The sequence below is a fragment of the Bufo bufo genome, chromosome 7 (genome assembly GCF_905171765.1).
Source record: "Bufo bufo chromosome 7, aBufBuf1.1, whole genome shotgun sequence".
Taxonomy (NCBI): Eukaryota; Metazoa; Chordata; class Amphibia; order Anura; family Bufonidae; genus Bufo; species Bufo bufo.
The window spans coordinates 106542419-106561661 of NC_053395.1; the positions used below are offsets into that span (position 1 = coordinate 106542419).

At 43.1% G+C, this 19243-nt stretch overlaps 1 protein-coding gene across 1 annotated transcript in view; it reads left to right on the forward strand.

Annotated features, from left to right (window-relative positions):
- The window catches only part of LOC121008604 (glutaminase kidney isoform, mitochondrial-like), a 1417393-nt gene that overhangs the window by 430687 nt on the left and 967463 nt on the right, over positions 1 to 19243 (forward strand). The window contains exon 7 of the mRNA XM_040441254.1: positions 13214 to 13272. Coding sequence (XP_040297188.1) covers positions 13214 to 13272 — 59 coding nt within the window. The remainder of the gene's footprint in view (positions 1 to 13213; positions 13273 to 19243) is intronic.

Here is a 19243-nt window from a genome sequence, read left to right on the forward strand (position 1 = left end):
TCAGTGTTGCTTCCTAAGTGGACAGTTTGATTTCACAGAAGTGTGATTGACTTGGAGTTACATTGCGTTGTTTAAGTATTCCCTTTATTTTTTTGAGCAGTGTATATATATATATACATATACACAGCTCAAAGAAATAAAGGGATCACTGAAATACCACATCCTAAATCTCAATGAATGAAATATTCCAGTTGCAAATCTTTATTCATTACATAGTGGAATGCGTTGAGAGCAATAAAACATAAAAATGATCAATGTAAATCAAAATTAATATCCCATGGAGGTTTGGATTTGGAATGATACTCAAAATCAAAGTGGAAAGTCAAATTTCAGGCTGATCCAACTTCAGTGGAAATGCCTCAAGACAAAGAAATGAGGCCTAGTAGTGTATGTGGATCACAATATATTAGAAAGGGTCTTGTATTAACTTAGTCTGCATGATCAATTTTATTTTCTGAAATGGGACAACCCCTTTAACCCCTTAGTGACCACTAATACGCCTTTTTACTGATGTAAACATTAGGGGTTTTAGCTAAACAGCTGGCTTTAATCAATTACATGTACCCAAAATGGTGTATTAAAAACTAGAACTTGTCCTGCAAAAAATAAGACCTCATACAAGTACATTGATGAAAAAAACAAAAAAGTTATAGCTCTTGGAATGCGATTTAAAAAAAATGTGTGTGTTCACGAAGAGGTTAATTGTTATTCATATAAAAAAGATGGGCGAGCACTCATGCATTTGGTCTCAAATTGAAGTATGCAGAAAGTTTATTTAACAATACCTATACATATCATAAAATCTCTAAAACAATAAAAAATAGCCTATAATAGCATACAATACAGTACACAAAAGGTTTGCTGTGCAAATGATTAAAGCAACCTATATTTGCTATTGAAACTGCATAAAGGAATTTCCTCTGTAGCCGTGTCCACGGATAGAAGGTAGAATGTCACTTTTGGTGCACACGTTGCACCTATTGTAAAATCGCAATACACTTGTGTATTACCCGATAGATTCGCATAACACTGTGTCTGGAGTCTCTCTTTAAATTTCCATTTTGCCAATATAAATAGATATTTGGCTTACCTCCTTCCCGACGTATAGTCCGGATATCTCCCGATCACTTGGCGAGGAGCTCAGAGTGTTTGCCGGCGTATTTCGTTGTGCTCCTCGAACCGAGCAAGTTTGAATCTCGCGGGAGTAACTCAAAATATCGCGGGAGCTCACACGCTCTATCCACCGCAAATATCTTTGAATCCTAGAATCGGAGGAAGATATATTTGTTCTCTTTTCCTTTTTTTTTTCTTCAAGATTCTTTCTGTATGGCCATACAGTTTTCATGAGGACTTTTATTGCGGGTACGTCCACTTGTTGCACCAGACGCGTTTCGGGATGATTCTCTATCCCTTCCTCAGTGGTCAAGTGTTGCCCGCTTAGCCTCCATTTTTTATGTTATCTCTAATTGGATCAAGATCACAAGCACCTGCTGCTCAAACTTTTTGCAATTGGCAGAGGGGGTAGTGCTATAATGCGTTTTTCTTCATGGTACTCCTTGCGTTTTTTCTGCGTTTTTTTTGAGTGTATGCGTTTTTTTGCGTGAACATTCCACTTGACATAATATATTAATGTATGTTGTAAAATCGTTGTGTATGGTTGCTTCTAGTCAGAAACACCAATTCTTTCATAGTGGTGGTGTCTCTATGAAGTTACATATATCAACATAAACAGCAATGATACTGTATTACATATACTATTCTCATATGAATATACATAAAATTGTAAAAGTATATAAAATTGTGATGAATGAGGACATTGATAGATGAAGACTGATGGGTATCTCGAAACTAAGGAGACGTCGCAGCGCCGATAAACGGCCTGGCATGCGGCGTCCCATCGGTGACGAGACACCTATCCTATATGAATCCAAAAATCTCTAAATCAGAGTTGAGTCCCTTTGGTAGCAAGGACCCGAATTCATAGATACGTCGGGATTCTATCCTAGACATTTGTTTGATGTAGTCTCCCCCTCTCCAGTGTTTATCCACCTTCTCCAATGCCACAACAACTAGACTCGATGGATCCTGTTTATGTACATCTTTATAGTGTTTTGATAGGGAGTGTTTGTCATACCCTTTCTTTATATTAGCGATATGCTCTGCCACTCTCGTTTTTAGTGGTCTTTTTGTACACCCTACATATTGTCTATTACAGGGGCATTGGAGAAGGTAGATGACTCAGGAGGAATCACATGTAAGACAGTCCTCTATCTCCCACTTAGTTATTTTGGGTTGAAGAGACAGTGGTTGTCTGACGAGGTTTGTTATTAAGTCTACAACCAATGCATCTCCCGCACTTATAAAAGCCCTTTAAGTTTGGCCAAGTTCCCGAAAAACTCATCTTGTTTTGTTTCCATGGTTTTACAGTGGGAGCCACTTTAATGCCTAGATTGGGGGCTTTGGTAAAGGTGATTGATGGAACAGTTGGGAGCAAGTGTCCTATAATTTTGTCACTCAGTACATGATGCCAGTGAGTTTTAATAATTTTCTGGATCTTCCTATAGCTCTCATTAAATGGAAGGATTACTCTTTTATATTGTCTTCCTTAACCACTTTACGTCCGCCCATAGGATATAAACGTCCTATGGGTGGACGTCTATTTCTGAACGGACGTTCCAGAACGTCTTTTCAGAAAGTGCAGCTGCACGCTAATCGTGCAGCTGCTGATCGGGTTGCCCGCTGTCAGTGACAGCAGGGCAACCCTAAGACAAGGCAGGGACAGTGCCCAGGTGTCCCTGCCTTCTAGATCGCTGCAGACACAGCGCTCACCGAGCGCTGTGTATGCAGAGCAGGAAGCGCTGTGCGCTTCCTGTTCCGGCCCGGCGGTCATGTGACCGCCGTGACCGGAGTGTGCAGGAGCTGTGTGAGGTCTCTCAGAGACCTCGATCAGCCGTGCTCTGAGGATATACAGCGCAGAATTATGCTGTACAGCCTCTCTAGGGGTGTATTTGTCCTGTAACTGGGGCTACTATGTCAGCCCCAGTTACAGGAGAAATCAACAGTGAAAAAAAAAAAAAAAAAGTGAAGCAAATGTCCCCCAGAGGTCTTGTATGACCTTATGGGGGACGAAAAGTGTAAAATAAAAAAAATAAAAATAAAAGGTTGAAAATAAAAAAATAAAAAAAGTTTCAAATGTAAAAAAAAAAGTCCCCAAGTAAGGAATGAAAAAAAAAAGTTAAAAATAAAAAAAATAAAAAAAAGTATACATATTAGGTATTGCCGCGTCCGTAAAAACCAGCTCTATAAAAATATCACATGACCTAACCCCTCAGGTGAAGACCGTAAAAAAAAAAAAAAAAAAACTGTGTCAAAACAAGCAATTTTTGTCACCTTTAATCACAAAAGGTGCAACACCAAGTGATCAAAAACGCGTATGTCCCACAAAATAGTACCAATAAAACCGTCACCTCATCCCGCAAAAAATGAGCCCCTACATAAGAAAATCTCTCAAAAAATTAAAAAAAATATAGCTCTCAGAACATGGACACATTAAAACATAATTTTTTTGTTTCAAAAATGCTATTATTGTGTAAAACTTTAATAAATGAGAAAAAGTATACATATTAGGTATCGCCACGTCCGTAACAATCTGCTCTATAAAAATGTCACTTGACTGAACCCCTCAGGTGAACGCTGTAAAAATAAATAAATAGAAACTGTGCTAAAACAACCAATTTTTTGGTCACCTTGCCCCATAAAGTGTTATAATGAATGATCAAAAAAACATATGTACCCAAAAATAGTACTAATAAAACTTGCACCTTATCCCCTAGTTTCCAAAATGGGGTCACTTCTTGGGAGTTTCTACTGTAAGGGTGCATCAGGGGGCTTCAAATGGGACATGACATCTAAAAACCATGTGGAGTTCCTTTTCTTCTGCGCCCTGCCGTGTGCCCATACAGCAGTTTATGACCACATGTGGGGTGTTTCTGTAAACCGCAGAATCTGGGTAATAAATATTGAGTTTTGTTTGGCTGTTAACCATCGATGTGTTAAAGAAAAAAATTGATTAAAATGGAAAATCTGCCCAAAAAGTGAAATTTAAAAATTTGATCTCCATTTTCCTTTAATTCTTGTGGAACGCCTAAAGGGTTAACAAAGTTTGTAAAATCGGTTTTGAATACCTTGAGGGGTGTAGTTTCTACAATGGGGTCATTTATGGGGGTATCCACTATGTAGGCCCCACAAAGTGACTTCAGACCTGAACTGGTCCTTAAAAAGTGGGTTTTGGCAATTTTCTTAAAAATTTGAAGAATTGCTTCTAAACTTCTAAGCCTTCTAACGTCCTAAAAAGATAAAATGACATTTCCAAAATGATGCCAACATAAAGTAGACATATGGGGAATGTTAAATAATAAATATTTTATGAGGTATCACTTTCTGTTTTAAAAGAAGAGAAATTGAAATTTAGAAAATTGCGAATTTTTCAAATTTTTGGGTAAATTTGGGATTTTTTCATAAATAAAAGTGAAATATTTTGACTCAAATTTATGACTATCATGAAGTACAATGTGTCACCAGAAAACAATCTCTGAATGACTTGGATAAATAAAGGCGTTCCAAAGTTATTACCACATAAAGTGAGATATGTCAGTTTTGCAAAATTTGGCCTGGTCAGGAAGGGGGCAAATGGCCCAGATGGCAGGTGGTTAATCAACTGTTCATTTTCATTTTTCTCTTCTTTTTTCTCAAAGAATTCCCTTCTCTCTAGCTTCCTAATTTGGTTAAGCGACTCCTCCACTATCTCTTCGGGATATTCTTTTTCCATAAATTGTTTCTTAATTTCGTTGGCCTCCACCTCAAATGTATGTCCCTCTGTGCAGTTCCGCTTGATTCTGCGGAACTGACCAGAGGGAATATTGATCAGCCATCTTGGCAGATGACAACTCGAAAAATCAATATAGCTATTTCTAATTGCGGGTTTGCGGAATGTCTCACATATATATTTACTCCCAGATTTCGTAATCGTCAAATCTAAGAATTCAGTCCTTTCCTGTATATTCGAGGTGAAGACCAGATTGAGTTTGTTGTTATTAATTTCTTTTAGGAATGCCTCTAACCTTTCTCTACCTTGTTTCCAGATGAAGATAACATCATCAATACAACGTCGCCATAGGGCCAGATCCGCCACCAGTCTCAGCTCAATATGATTATGTTCCCATTCGGCCAGGAATACATTTTCATAACTGGGGGGTGAATCTGGTCCCCATGGCAGTACCCCGTTTCTGGAGGAAATAATTCCCCTCAAAGAAAAAATAGTTGTCTCAAGATATACTCAATTCCTTCTGTTATAAAGTCCTTCTTAGTTATTCCATAAGAACCCTCTATTTCTAGCTGTAATTTAACAGCATTTACTCCTTGACGATGATCGATCACAGTATATAATGATTGGATGTCAAGTGTACCCATGATCCATTCAGGTTGTACATCACAATTTTCAAGGATCTATATGATTTGGGTCGTGTCCTTAATGTAGGAAGTGGTTTTTTTAACCACTGGTTGTAATTGGACATCTATATACACTGCGTGCAGAATTATTAGGCAAATGAGTATTTTGACCACATCATCCTCTTTATGCATGTTGTCTTACTCCAAGCTGTATAGGCTCAAAAGCCTACTACCAATTAAGCATATTAGGTGATGTGCATCTCTGTAATGAGAAGGGGTGTGGTCTAATGACATCAACACCCTATATTAGGTGTGCATAATTATTAGGCAACTTCCTTTCCTTTGGCAAAATGGGTCAAAAGAAGGACTTGACAGGCTCAGAAAAGTCAAAAATAGTGAGATATCTTGCAGAGGGATGCAGCACTCTTAAAATTGCAAAGCTTCTGAAGCGTGATCCTCGAACAATCAAGCGTTTCATTCAAAATAGTCAACAGGGTCGCAAGAAGCGTGTGGAAAAACCAAGGCGCAAAATAACTGCCCATGAACTGAGAAAAGTCAAGCGTGCAGCTGCCAAGATGCCACTTGCCACCAGTTTGGCCATATTTCAGAGCTGCAACATCACTGGAGTGCCCAAAAGCACAAGGTGTGCAATACTCAGAGACATGGCCAAGGTAAGAAAGGCTGAAAGACGACCACCACTGAACAAGACACACAAGCTGAAACGTCAAGACTGGGCCAAGAAATATCTCAAGACTGATTTTTCTAAGGTTTTATGGACTGATGAAATGAGAGTGAGTCTTGATGGGCCAGATGGCTGGGCCCGTGGCTGGATTGGTAAAGGGCAGAGAGCTCCAGTCCGACTCAGACGCCAGCAAGGTGGAGTACTGGTTTGGGCTGGTATCATCAAAGATGAGCTTGTGGGGCCTTTTCGGGTTAAGGATGGAGTCAAGCTCAACTCCCAGTCCTACTGCCAGTTTCTGAAAGACACCTTCTTCAAGCAGTGGTACAGTAAGAAGTCTGCATCCTTCAAGAAAAACAAGATTTTCATGCAGGACAATGCTCCATCACACGCGTCCAAGTACTCCACAGCGTGGCTGGCAAGAAAGGGTATAAAAGAAGAAAATCTAATGACATGGCCTCCTTGTTCACCTGATGTGAACCCCATTGAGAACCTGTGGTCCATCATCAAATGTGAGATTTACAAGGAGGGAAAACAGTACACCTCTCTGAACAGTGTCTGGGAGGCTGTGGTTGCTGCTGCAAGCAATGTTGATGGTGAACAGATCAAAACACTGACAGAATCCATGGATGGCAGGCTTTTGAGTGTCCTTGCAAAGAAAGGTGGCTATATTGGTCACTGATTTGTTTTTGTTTTGTTTTTGAATGTCAGAAATGTATATTTGTGAATGTTGAGATGTTATATTGGTTTCACTGGTAAAAATAAATAATTGAAATGGGTATATATTTGTTTTTTGTTAAGTTGCCTAATAATTATGCACAGTAATAGTCACCTGCACACACAGATATCCCCCTAAAATAGCTAAAACTAAAAACAAACTAAAAACTACTTCCAAAAATATTCAGCTTTGATATTAATGAGTTTTTTGGGTTCATTGAGAACATGGTTGTTGTTCAATAATAAAATTAATCCTCAAAAATACAACTTGCCTAATAATTCTGCACTCCCTGTATTTAGACAGGTTGGACGTAATGGATCCAATCCCTGAAACAATTGGACGTCCAGGAGGATTGCTCAAATTTTTATGGACTTTGGGCAAGCAGTAGAAGCACGGAAGTCTTCTCTGCGTGCCCAAAATAAAATCTGATTCCTGTCTTGATATTGTCCCATTTTCCAACCCTTTCCGTGCTTCTACTGCTTGCCTAAAGTCCATAAAAATTTGAGCAATCCTCCTGGACGTCCAAATGTTATGCGAATCTATCGGGTAATACACGAGTGTATTGCGATTTTACAATAGGTGCAACGAGTGCACCAAAAGTTAAATTCTACCTTCTATCTGTGGACACGGCTACAGAGGAAATTCCTTTATGCAGTTTCAATAGCAAATATAGGTTGCTTTAATTATTTGCACAGCAAACTTTTTGTGTACTGTATTGTATGCTATTATATGCTATTTTTTTTATTGTTTTAGAGATTTTATGATATGTATAGGTATTGTTAAATAAACTTTCTGCATACTTCAATTTGAGACCAAATGCATGAGTCCTCGCCCATCTTTTTTATATTTATTACCCACAAACAGAGGGTTGGGTGTTCCCCTCTATTTGGGCTTGTAGCACCATACCAGAGCTAATCACGAGTGAGACACCTCAGCATATTGTAATTGTTATTCATGCTGCTGTTTTACACTGGGTGGTGGGAGACCCATCTTATTTTGCTATAGAGCCCTATAAATTATAGTTATCCAGCTGGTACATTTAGTGCTTTCCATAAAAGGGTTGTCTGTGAATAAATAACTTATCACAGGTGCCTGCAGCGTGCATCTGCTATGGGAAGATTCCTACTTACCTGCCATGGGCAGCTCTAGTCCTGCACACTCCCATGTGTCCATCTTCTGGTCCACAACTTGTTTACTTCCTCTGAGTTATTGGCTGCAGTAGAGCAGATTATCATGTCCATGGCAGAGATGAATTAAGCAAGCTGTGGACTGGAAGATGGACACACAGGACCCCACACGTAGGACCCAAGCGGTTGGGAGTAAGTAAATATGATTCTTTTCATAGCAGAGGTAGCCTGCGGGCAACTGTTAAAATATAACTGTCATATATATTTTTTCCATATTTTGATAAAGGTGATTAGTATCACCTTAGTGGCCATCTTCAAATGTTATATTAATTCTTCCTAAACCCTTAAAATCATTCAATTTGTCCCCCATAGCACCTATTCTCACCTTACCCTAAAACTGCGTTGCTAGGAGGGGTCCGTCTATCTGTTGGCTGCGCTGGAGGACGGGAGACGCACAAGCAGGGTGCCCTGCTACATGCGTGCACGCTCACATCCATTCCCGGAAGTGAGAGTGCTGTACAGCCTAGTCTTGCCGAGTACCGGCGAGGCAGCCGACTACTGCCAAATCCTGCCAACTTTCTTTTAAAGGTACCCGGCCCAAATATTAAATAAATATATAGTGTAAGGCAGTGCTATTATATTATAAAGACTAGCTTACCATTAGTTTTCTTTGTCCAAGCTTCAGAGAATCTTCACACAGTTCTACCACTTCCTAAAGTGTATGTGATAGCAGTAGGGGGGCGTGTTTAAGTGTGAAGAGCACCTATTAGTTGAGGTGCAGAAGCTAGTGCACGAGGAACTCAATGCATTGTGGGTAGTGAGAGCAGGCTGGATTGGCTTCAGGGTGAGTCATCAGGGGCCATCTTAACTGAATAAGGCCCCATTCACACGTCCGTGGTGTGTTGCGGACCCGCAAATTGCCTATAGAAATGCCTAATCTTGTCCGAAAGCTGCGGACAAGAATAGGACATGTTCTATCTTTTGCGGAGCTGCGGACCTGAAGATCGGAGTCGCGCTCCGCAAATGCGGATGCTGACAGCACACTGTGTGCTGTCCGCATCCATTCCGTCCCCATAGAAAATTAATGGGTCCGCACCCGTTCCGCAAAATTGAGAAACGAATGCGGACCCATTTGCGGACATGTGAATGGAGCCTTAGGAAATTGCAGTTTTGTGCAGACTAGTTGCTAAGGGCTGGATCTTATGAAATATGGGGTGAGTAAGTCTAATAGTTATTGTTTCTGAAATATCACATAACCGGAAAAACGGATCCGGTATTTATTATTTTTAAAGGTCTGCGTAGACCTGAACCTGAAGACCGGATCAGTCAATGCGGCAATTTTAATGCTGGCACTAATACATTATATTGGAAATTATTCCGGCATTCCTGCAAGTGCTCCGGAATTTTGGCCGGAGAAAATACTGCAGCATGCTGCAGTATTTTCTCTGGCCAAATACCATAAGAGTGACTGAACTGATGCATCCTGATGCATACTGAACGGAATGCTCTCAATTCAGAATGCATTAGGATTAAACGGATCCTTTTTTTTTTTCCGGTATTGAGCCCCTGTGATGGAACTCAATACCGGAAAAGAATTACGCTAGTGTGAAAGTATCCTTAGATGGAAACAAAGGTACTGCATGCAGTTTTTTTTCCCATGCAAAAAAATGGCTCAAACGAATGACAACTGATGCAAAAGGATTCGTTTTTCTCTCTCTCACTTCTGACTGATCAGAAGAACGGAAAGCTAAGGTACTTTCACACTTGCGGCAGATGAATCCGTCGCCGGCACTGCCTGCCGGATCCAGCAATTCAGACGCAAACTGATGGCATTTGTCAGACGGATCCGGATGCAGATCCATCTTACAAATGCATTGAAATACCCGAGCTGTCTCTCCGGTGTCATGAATTGATGCATACTGAATGGAATGCTCTCCATTCAGAATGCATTAGGATAGAACTGATCAGTTTTTTTCCGGTATTGAGCTCCTGTGACTGAACTCAATACCGGAAAACAAGAATACTAGTGTGAAAGTACCCTAAACGGTGATGTGAATGCACCCTTACTTATTCCTGGACAACACCTTTAATGCTGTCTTCCTGTTCTGTCTCGCAGTTGTGAGATGACTGCAGGCATACTCAGTGGTGAATTTCCTCCTCTGGTCTTTAGAGGATTAACTTACTACTGTGCATGTGCAGCACGGTTTCAGGCATTGCAACTATAGACCTTGGAACAGCATGAAGATACCTAGCATAGGGGATGGGAGAGAACTGATTTTCCATCGCCACCTGAACACCCCTGATCACTGTTTTTGATGAGTAAGGCCCTTAAATAAATAGAATATAAAATATATTTAAAATTTCTAAGCTTTTCTAAATTAAAATGAAAGTTAATATATTACACAATATTAATAACAGATAATATTTTTCTAGTTGGAGTCAGTACATTTCTACTCCTATTCCACCAAAACTAGCTTTGACTTCGACTCCACAGCCCTGCTTACTATACTTGAAAATTTGAAGCTCTCAGTGCACATATTTGATCAGAATTGTGTCAAACTACTCTACCAATAACATGGTGGTTTCTATACTATCAGACTTGCTTTTAATGGGCTTGGGCCTGCAAAATTCAGAGCAATGTAGGATCAGGCTATAGTATGCTCTAATTAAAAGCCTTCGACGGATGAGTAGGAGTACACAGTCCACTTCACAGTATTTGCAATGCAAAAAACAGTTAGATCAGGACCTCCAAACAATCGCTCGTGAACATAAACATACTCCATCGTGTGTCACGCTCAGCATCTTTACTGGAGCTGCAGAGGATTTAACAAGAATGCAATGTCTGTTTTTATTTAGTAACTTTGCTTTTAATTTGTAATAAAAGAGCCTAAGGCCTCTTTCACGCAACTGTTTTTTGTGTTCCGTATACGGGCTGTTTTTTGCGTTCTGTATACGGAACCATTCATTTCAGTAGTTCCGCAAAAAAAAAAAATGTACTCCGTATGCATTCCGTTTACGGAATTTCTGTTCCGTTGAAAGATAGAACATGTCCTATTATTGCCCACAAATCACGTTCCGTGGCTCCATTCCAGTCAATGGGTCCGCAAAAAAAATGGAACAGATACGGAAATGCATCCGTATGTCTTCCGTATCCGTTCTGTTTTTGCGAAACCATGTATTGAAAATGTTATGCCCAGCCCAATTTTTTCTATGTAATTACTGTATACTGTATATGTCATACGGAAAAACGGAACGGAAACACAACGGAAGCAAAAAACAGAACAACGGATCCGTGAAAAACGGACCGCAAAATACTGAAAAAGCCATACAGTCGTGTGAAAGAAGCCTAAACAAAGATCTGATTTGTTATTTCTTCTACAAAACGATGATATATGCTGATGTAATGCTGCTATAAATACAGTAGCAAGAAAAAGTATGTGAACCCTTTGGAATGATATGGATTTCTGCACAAATTGGTCATAAAATGTGATCTGATCTTCATCTAAGTCACAACAATAGACAATCACAGTCTGCTTAAACTAATAACACACAAAGAATTAAATGTTACCATGTTTTTATTGAACACACCATGTAAACATTCACAGTGCAGATGGAAAAAGTATGTGAACCCCTAGACTAATGACATCTCTAAGAGCTAATTGGACTGAGGTGTCAGTCAACTGGAGTCCAATCAATGAGATGAGATTGGAGGTGTTGGTTACAGCTGCCCTGCCCTATAAAAAACACACACCAGTTCTGGGTTTGCTAGTCACAAGAAGCATTGCCTGATATGAATGATGCCTCGCACAAAAGAGCTCTCAGAAGACCTACGATTAAGAATTGTTGACTTGCATAAAGCTGGAAAGGGTTATAAAAGTATCTCCAAAAGCCTTGCTGTTCATCAGTCCATGGTAAAACAAATTGTCTATAAATGGAAAAAGTTCAGCACTGCTGCTACTCTCCCTAGGAGTGGCCGTCCTGCAAAGATGACTGCAAGAGCACAGCGCAGACTGCTCAATGAGGTGAAGAAGAATCCTAGAGTGTCAGCTAAAGACTTACAAAAGTCTCTGGCATATGCTAACATCCCTGTTAGCGAATCTACGTTACGTAAAACACTAAACAAGAATGGATTTCATGGGAGGATACCACAGAGGAAGCCACTGCTGTCCAAAAAAATTGCTGCACGTTTTCAATTTGCACAAGAGCACCTGGATGTTCCACAGCAGTACTGGCAAAATATTCTGTGGACAGATGAAACAAAAGTTGAGTTGTTTGGAAGAAACACACACTATGTGTGGAGAAAAAAAAGGCACAGCACACCAACATCAAAACCTCATCCCAGCTGTGAAGTATGGTGGTGGGGGCATTATGGTTTGGGGCTGCTTTGCTGCGTCGGGGCCTGGAAGGATTGCTATCATCGGAGGAAAAATGAATTCCCAAGTTTATCAAGACATTTTGCAGGAGAACTTAAGGCCATCTGTCCACCAGCTGAAGCTCAACAGAAGATGGGTGTTGCAACAGGACAACGACCCAAAGCATAGAAGTAAATCAACAACAGAATGGCTTAAACAGAAGAAAATACACCTTCTGGAGTGGCCCAATCAGAGTCCTGACCTCAACCTGATTGAGATGCTGTGACATGACCTCAAGAAAGCGATTCACACCAGACATCCCAAGAATATTGCTGAACTGAAACAGTTCTGTAAAGAGGAATGGTCAAGAATTACTCCTGACTGTTGTGCACGTCTGATCTGCAACTACGTGAAACGTTTGGTTGAAGTTATTGCTGCCAAAGGAGGTTCAACCAGTTATTAATTCCAAGGGTTCACATACTTTTTCCACCTGCACTGTGAATGTTTACATGGTGTGTTCAATAAAAACATGGTAACATTTAATTCTTTGTGTGTTATTAGTTTAAGCAGACTGTGATTGTCTATTGTTGTGACTTAGATGAAGATCAGATCACATTTTATGACCAATTTGTGCAGAAATCCATATCATTCCAAAGGGTTCACATACTTTTTCTTGCAACTGTAGGTGTGTGAAAGTTTCTGTGGAAGAAAACATTTTTCCATGCATTCATCTATGGTTGTATACTTGGTAGTCAGTATAGTGGATGTGTAAAATTTGTTTTAATAATGCACATAAACAGTTATTAATGTCACAGAATTTGATTTCACAAATAAATTGCAAATGAATATGCATATTGTTAAAATGTTGCTATCTGTTTATGTATTGCAGAAAAACCACACAACCCAATGGTTAATGCTGGTGCAATTGTTATCACTTCTTTAATCAAGGTATGTTTTCCTTCACAACTGTATATATCAAAATTAACGTTATTAAAGGGGTTATCTCTCTTCAACAAATCAGATTTATTATGTAGACAAAGTTAAAGCGGTAGCCCAAGGTATAAAAAAAAACAATATATAGCACCGTAAACCTGATGGACAGCATTATATAGCTAAGCAAGTTTTAGGCAAAAAAAAAAAAATCTATTTCCTAATTTCCCTGGTTCTCTTCTGGACCTTTCTTTACCTGCAATAACAACAATCTCTGCCCCTCCCCCTGCTCTGCAAAGGGAGTGAATAAGTCTGCCCTGAGTGACATGTCTGACTGCTGGGATACTAAGCAGCATGTTGTATGTGTAGGACTACAAGCCCCAGCTGTACAGTGACACTGCTGATACACACAGGATCTTCCTCCTACCTGTTCTTGTGCAATGCTCTGCAGAACTCCCTCTGAAATCTGAGAAAGGGGCCACTGCAGATGAATGAAGTGCATTGTAAAGCTCTTACATTTGCCTAGTTAGAAGCATACAAAGAACAAAAAATAAACTCAGACAACCCCTTTAACTTCTTTCAGACATGCGCTGTACATGTACTGTACATGTACTGTACAGCTGACAGGGAGCTATGTATCAGTTCCCTACATGTACAAGGCGCTGATCAAGTAGGCCCAGAAGCTGCACTTAATCAGTGGCATGGTTCTGTATCTGCCAGAATCGCTAAAAACTCAGATGTCAGCAGATTAACCTCTTACATGCCGCTTTCCGTGCTGACTGCTGCATATAAGGGGTTTACAGAGGGAGGGGGTCTCCCACTCTCACCCCATTGGCTCCCTGCAATGCTATCATGGAGTGCCAATGGCTGCTAGGGCCTCATGGCCTGGCAACTATGGAAGCTATGAGGTCCATATCATAGACAGCTGTCAGTGTAAAAGTGAGAGTTCCAATGAAGTACAATACAGCGTACAATATTGCATTGGAAAAGGGATCAGAGCCTCAAAAGTTCTCGGTGGTGTACAGAGTATGGGCTCTACACTTTATGAATGGGGCTGCAGCACATGGAGTATGGGGCAGTAGCACACATTGCTTCTTCTGCCTGTTTCCCCCCGAGGTTTACTAATTCCTGGCATAGCACATGGGTACCCTGTAGCCATGTGCTATGCCCAGGGGCGGACATACCACCTGTACAGCTGGTTCGGCTGCACAGGGTCCCAATGCGGGAGGGGGGCCCTTTCTTGCCAGTGGCAGGGCAGCAGAAGTGATGATGAGCGCTTCCATTGTGGAAATGCTCATCTCTATATTCATCTGTATCGCCGTCCTCAGAACAGCAATACAGATGAATGCTGCAGCGGGGCAGGGGAGAGGCGTCTCCCTTGCCCGTGGCTCTGATAGGCTACAGGCACAATGCCTGTAGCCTATCAGAGGCTGGTGCAGGCAGCGCAATGATGTCATCGTGCTGCCTGAGCCGTACAGCGCGGGAAACAGGTAGAGATGTCGCAAACATAAAATTTTCCGTTCGTGAACGGCGAACGCGAATTTCCGCAAATGTTCGCGAACGGGCGAACCGTGCGGACCACCATAGACTTCAATAGGCAGGCGAATTTTAAAACCCACAGGGACTCTTTCTGGCCACAATAGTGATGGAAAAGTTGTTTCAAGGGGACTAACACCTGGACTGTGGCATGCCGGAGGGGGATCCATGGCAAAACTCCCATGGAAAATTACATAGTTGACGCAGAGTCTGGTTTTAATCCATAAAGAGCATAAATCACCTAACATTCCTAAATTGTTTGGAATAACGTGCTTTAAAACATCAGGTATGATGTTGTATCGATCAGGTAGTGTAAGGGTTACGCCCGCTTCACAGTGACAGACCAAACTCCCCGTTTAACGCACCGCAAACAGTCGATTTGCACAACCGCAAACTCCCCATTTGCACAAGGTTGGATACCAAGCTAGCCATGTCCCGTTCCTTGTCCTCACTGATGTCATTGAAGGTCTCTTCCTCCACCCAGCCACGTACAACACCAAGGGTCCCCGAAAGGTGACAACAAGCCCCCTGGGATGCCTGCTGTGGTTGGACTTCCACCTCCTCAAAGCCACCTTCCTCCTCTGACTCCTCTTCTTCAGACTCCTCTCTCTGCGTTGCCTCTCTCTGCGTTATTATAAGGTGTGTTAAGTAGTACTATTCCTATCAGTTTAATCCCTGTTACGTCCCCTATCAGGGGACGTGTATATGGCATCGATTTTAGGAACCGGGAGATGGAAAAAGATGCTTGGTCGGTCCTCCTACTTCAAATTTGGGGCACTGCGCGTGCAATCTAATGTGCCACCAGATAGGAGTGGTGTGTTATGTAGTTCTATTCTTATCAGTTTAATCCCTGTTACGTCCCCTATCAGTGGATTTATATGGAATAGATTTTAGACAACCGCAAAGAGTTGTCAATAGTTGACACACTCATGACATAAATTTTATACCTCTATGCGTCAATCTTGGTGTAGTTATGACTGTGCTCGTGCGCACATTTGGGAGATTGCAGGCGATGGGGGTTTTACAAAGCCTATGGTCGTGCTGAGGTAGTTCAGTGACAGTTAAGTGACCCAGAAAACAATGATTCTGCAGTGTGGGCCCATTGTTGGCCTAGTAGGCTTTAATGATCACCTTAGATGATCACAAAGAAAATTAATGTTTTTTCTATGCAAAATTATCCAGCCGATAACCGGCGCTTAATATCGCTTTCGATCTATTCACAATGAAGCAATAACCTTATCATCTGGGGTGTGCCAACATTGCCATTGCCAACACACTCATAGAGGTGGTCGCTTCATTGTGATACGCAAGCCCCTTCACCACAACAAGGTAACGATCACGAAGGGGAATTGACACGTCTGTGCCTTTTTTTTGTTTGGCTTTTGAAGCCACAGTGCAGCACCAGAGGCCAGAAAAATTAGGCATGTATACATGCCTGAAAAATTAGGTATTGTTGCAGCCGCTGCTGTAGCAGCGGCCCAAAAAATTTATGTTTGTTTCCCAGGCAGAAAGTGCCCTAAAACATTGCGGCTTGAACCCTAGTTGGTGGCGGATAAGTCACGCAAGTCATCCGGCATTCAGAGATAAAATACAGCAGCATGTGGACCATTTTTAGCCCAAGGCATCTCATCTCATCAGGCCTTTTTAGTCGAATGTATCGCCCACTGTCAGTCCCTTCGTGATCCATCCCTCATTCATCTTAATAAAGGTGAGGTAATCTAGACTTTTTTGACCTAGGCGACTTCTCTTCTCAGTGACAATACCTCCTGCTGCACTGAAGGTTTTTTCTGACAGGACACTTGAAGCGGGGCAGGCCAGAAGTTTTATCGCAAATTGGGATAGCTCAGGCCACAGGTCAAGCCTGCACACCAGTAGTCAAGGGGTTCATCGCTCCTCAGAGTGTCAATATCTGCAGTTAAGGCAAGGTAGTCTGCTACCTGTCGGTCGAGTCGTTCTCTGAGGGTGGACCCCGAAGGGCTGTGGCGATGCGTAGGACTTAAAAAGCTACGGATGTCCTCCATCAACAACACGTCTTTAAAGCGTCCTGTCCTTGCCGGCGTGGTCGTGGGAGGAGGAGGATTACTTTCACCTCTTCCCCTGTTAGATTCCCGTTGTGCTGTGACATCACCCTGCTACGCTGTGTAAAGCATACTTTTTAATTTATTTTGGAACTGCTGCATCCTTTCCGACTTGCGGTAATTCGGTAACATTTCAGGCACTTTTCTGCTTATACCGGGGGTCTAGTAGCGTGGACACCCAGTACAGGTCGTTCTCCTTCAGCCTTTTTATACGAGGGTCCCTCAACAGGCACGACAGCATGAAAGACCCCATTTGCACAAGGTTGGATGCCGAGCTACTCATGTCCACATTCAAAGCCACATTCCTCCTCTGACTCCTCTTCCTCACAATCCTCTTCCAGCGTTGCCGCAGGTCCCGCAAGCGATGCTGATAAGGCTGTTTCTGGTGGTGATGGTGACCACAACTCTTCCTCTTCACGCTCATCTACGGCCTGATCCAGCACTCTTCGCAGAGCACGCTCCAGGAAGAAAACAAATGGTATGATGTCGCTGATGGTGCCTTCGGTGCGACTGACTAGGTTTGTCACCTCCTCAAAAGGATGCATGAGCCTACAGGCATTGCGCATGAGTGTCCAGTAACGTGGCAAAAAAATTCCCAGCTCCGCAGAGGCTGTCCTAGCACCCCGGTCATACAAATACTCATTAGCGGCTTTTTCTTGTTGGAGCAGGCGGGCGAACGTTAGGAGTGTTGAATTCCAACGTGTCGGGTTGTCGCAAATCAAGCGCCTCACTGGCATGTTGTTTCGCCGCTGGATATCTGGAAAGTGCGCCATGGCCGTGTAGGAACGCCTGAAATGGCCACACACCTTCCTGGCCTGCTTCGGGACGTCCTGTAAGCCTGGGTACTTATGCACAAAGCGTTGTACGATCAGATTACACACATGTGCCATGCACGGCACATGTGTCAACTTGCCCAAATTCAATGCCGCCAACAAATTGCTTCCGTTGTCACACACCACTTTTCCGATCTCCAGTTGGCGCGGAGTCAGCCACTGATCCACCTGTGCGTTCAGGGCGAACAGGAGTGCTGGTCCGGTGTGACTCTCTGCTTTCAGGCAAGTCAACCCCAAGACGGCGTGACACTGCCGTATCCGGGATGTGGAATAGCCCCTGGGGAGCTGGGGGGGGGGGGGGGGGGGTGCTGTTGATGTGGAGCAAGACGCAGCAGCAGAAGAGGACTCAGCCGAATAGGTTATGGAAGAGGATGGAGTAGGAGGAGTAGAGGAGGTGGCAGCAGCTCCTCTGCAGAGCCACGCATTACATGCTTGGCAGCCGTCAGCAGGTTTACCCAATGCGCAGTGTAAGTAATATACCTGCCCTGACCGTGCTTTGAAGACCAGGTATCAGTGGTCAGATGGACCCTTGCCCCAACACTGTGTGCCAGACATGCCATGACTTCCTTTTGCACAAACGAGTACAGGTTGGGGATTGCCTTCTCTGCAAAGAAATTTCGGCCGGGTACAGTAGGTGTTTGTGATATTGTGCTTTTAGCACGACAGCGTCGCGCTGATACTCGGCGACATGGTGCCGAGATCTCGCACTCACTGGAATAGTGACAGCACATCCCAGCAAGCGCGTCATAGAAGCGACGGGAGATCCGACTTGGATTCCCGCCAATTCTACACGTGTGCGGCGTTTGTTATGAATCCTGAGGGGGAAGTCCTCGCCGGATTTTAAATAAAAATCCGGCATGGGTCCCCACCTCAGGAGCATACCGGGCCCTTAGGTCTGTTATGGGTTGTAAGGAGAGCCCCCCCTACGCCGAAAAAAACGGCGTAGGGGGTCCCCCTACAATCCATACCAGACCCGTATCCAAAGCACGCTACCCGGCCAGCCAGGAAGGGAGTGGGGACGAGCGAGCGCCCCCCCCCCCTCCTGAGCCGTACCAGGCTGCATGCCCTCAACATGGGGGGGTTGGGTGCTCTGGGGCAGGGGGCGCACTGCGGCCCCCCCACCTCAGAGCACCCTGTCCCCATGTTGATGAGGACAGGGCCCCTTCCCGACAACCCTGGCCGTTGGTTGTCGGGGTATGCGGGCGGGAGGCTTATCGGAATCTGGGAGGCCCCTTTAATAAGGGGGCCCCCAGATACCGGCCCCCCACCCTAAGTGAATGAGTATGGGGTACATCGTACCCCTACCCATTCACCTGCAAGAAAAGTGGTAAAAACACAAATAAACCACACAGTGTATTAAAATATTTTATTTTTCTGCTCCGGAGGCCGCCCCCTGTCTTCTTTATTAGCTCTTTTACCAGGGGGGGCTCTTCTTCTTCCGCTATCCCGACGGGTCTTCTCCGCTATCCGGGGGGTCTTCTCAACTCTCCGGGGTTCTCCTTCTGTCTTCGCCGCTCTCCGTTGTTGACTCGGCGCACCCCG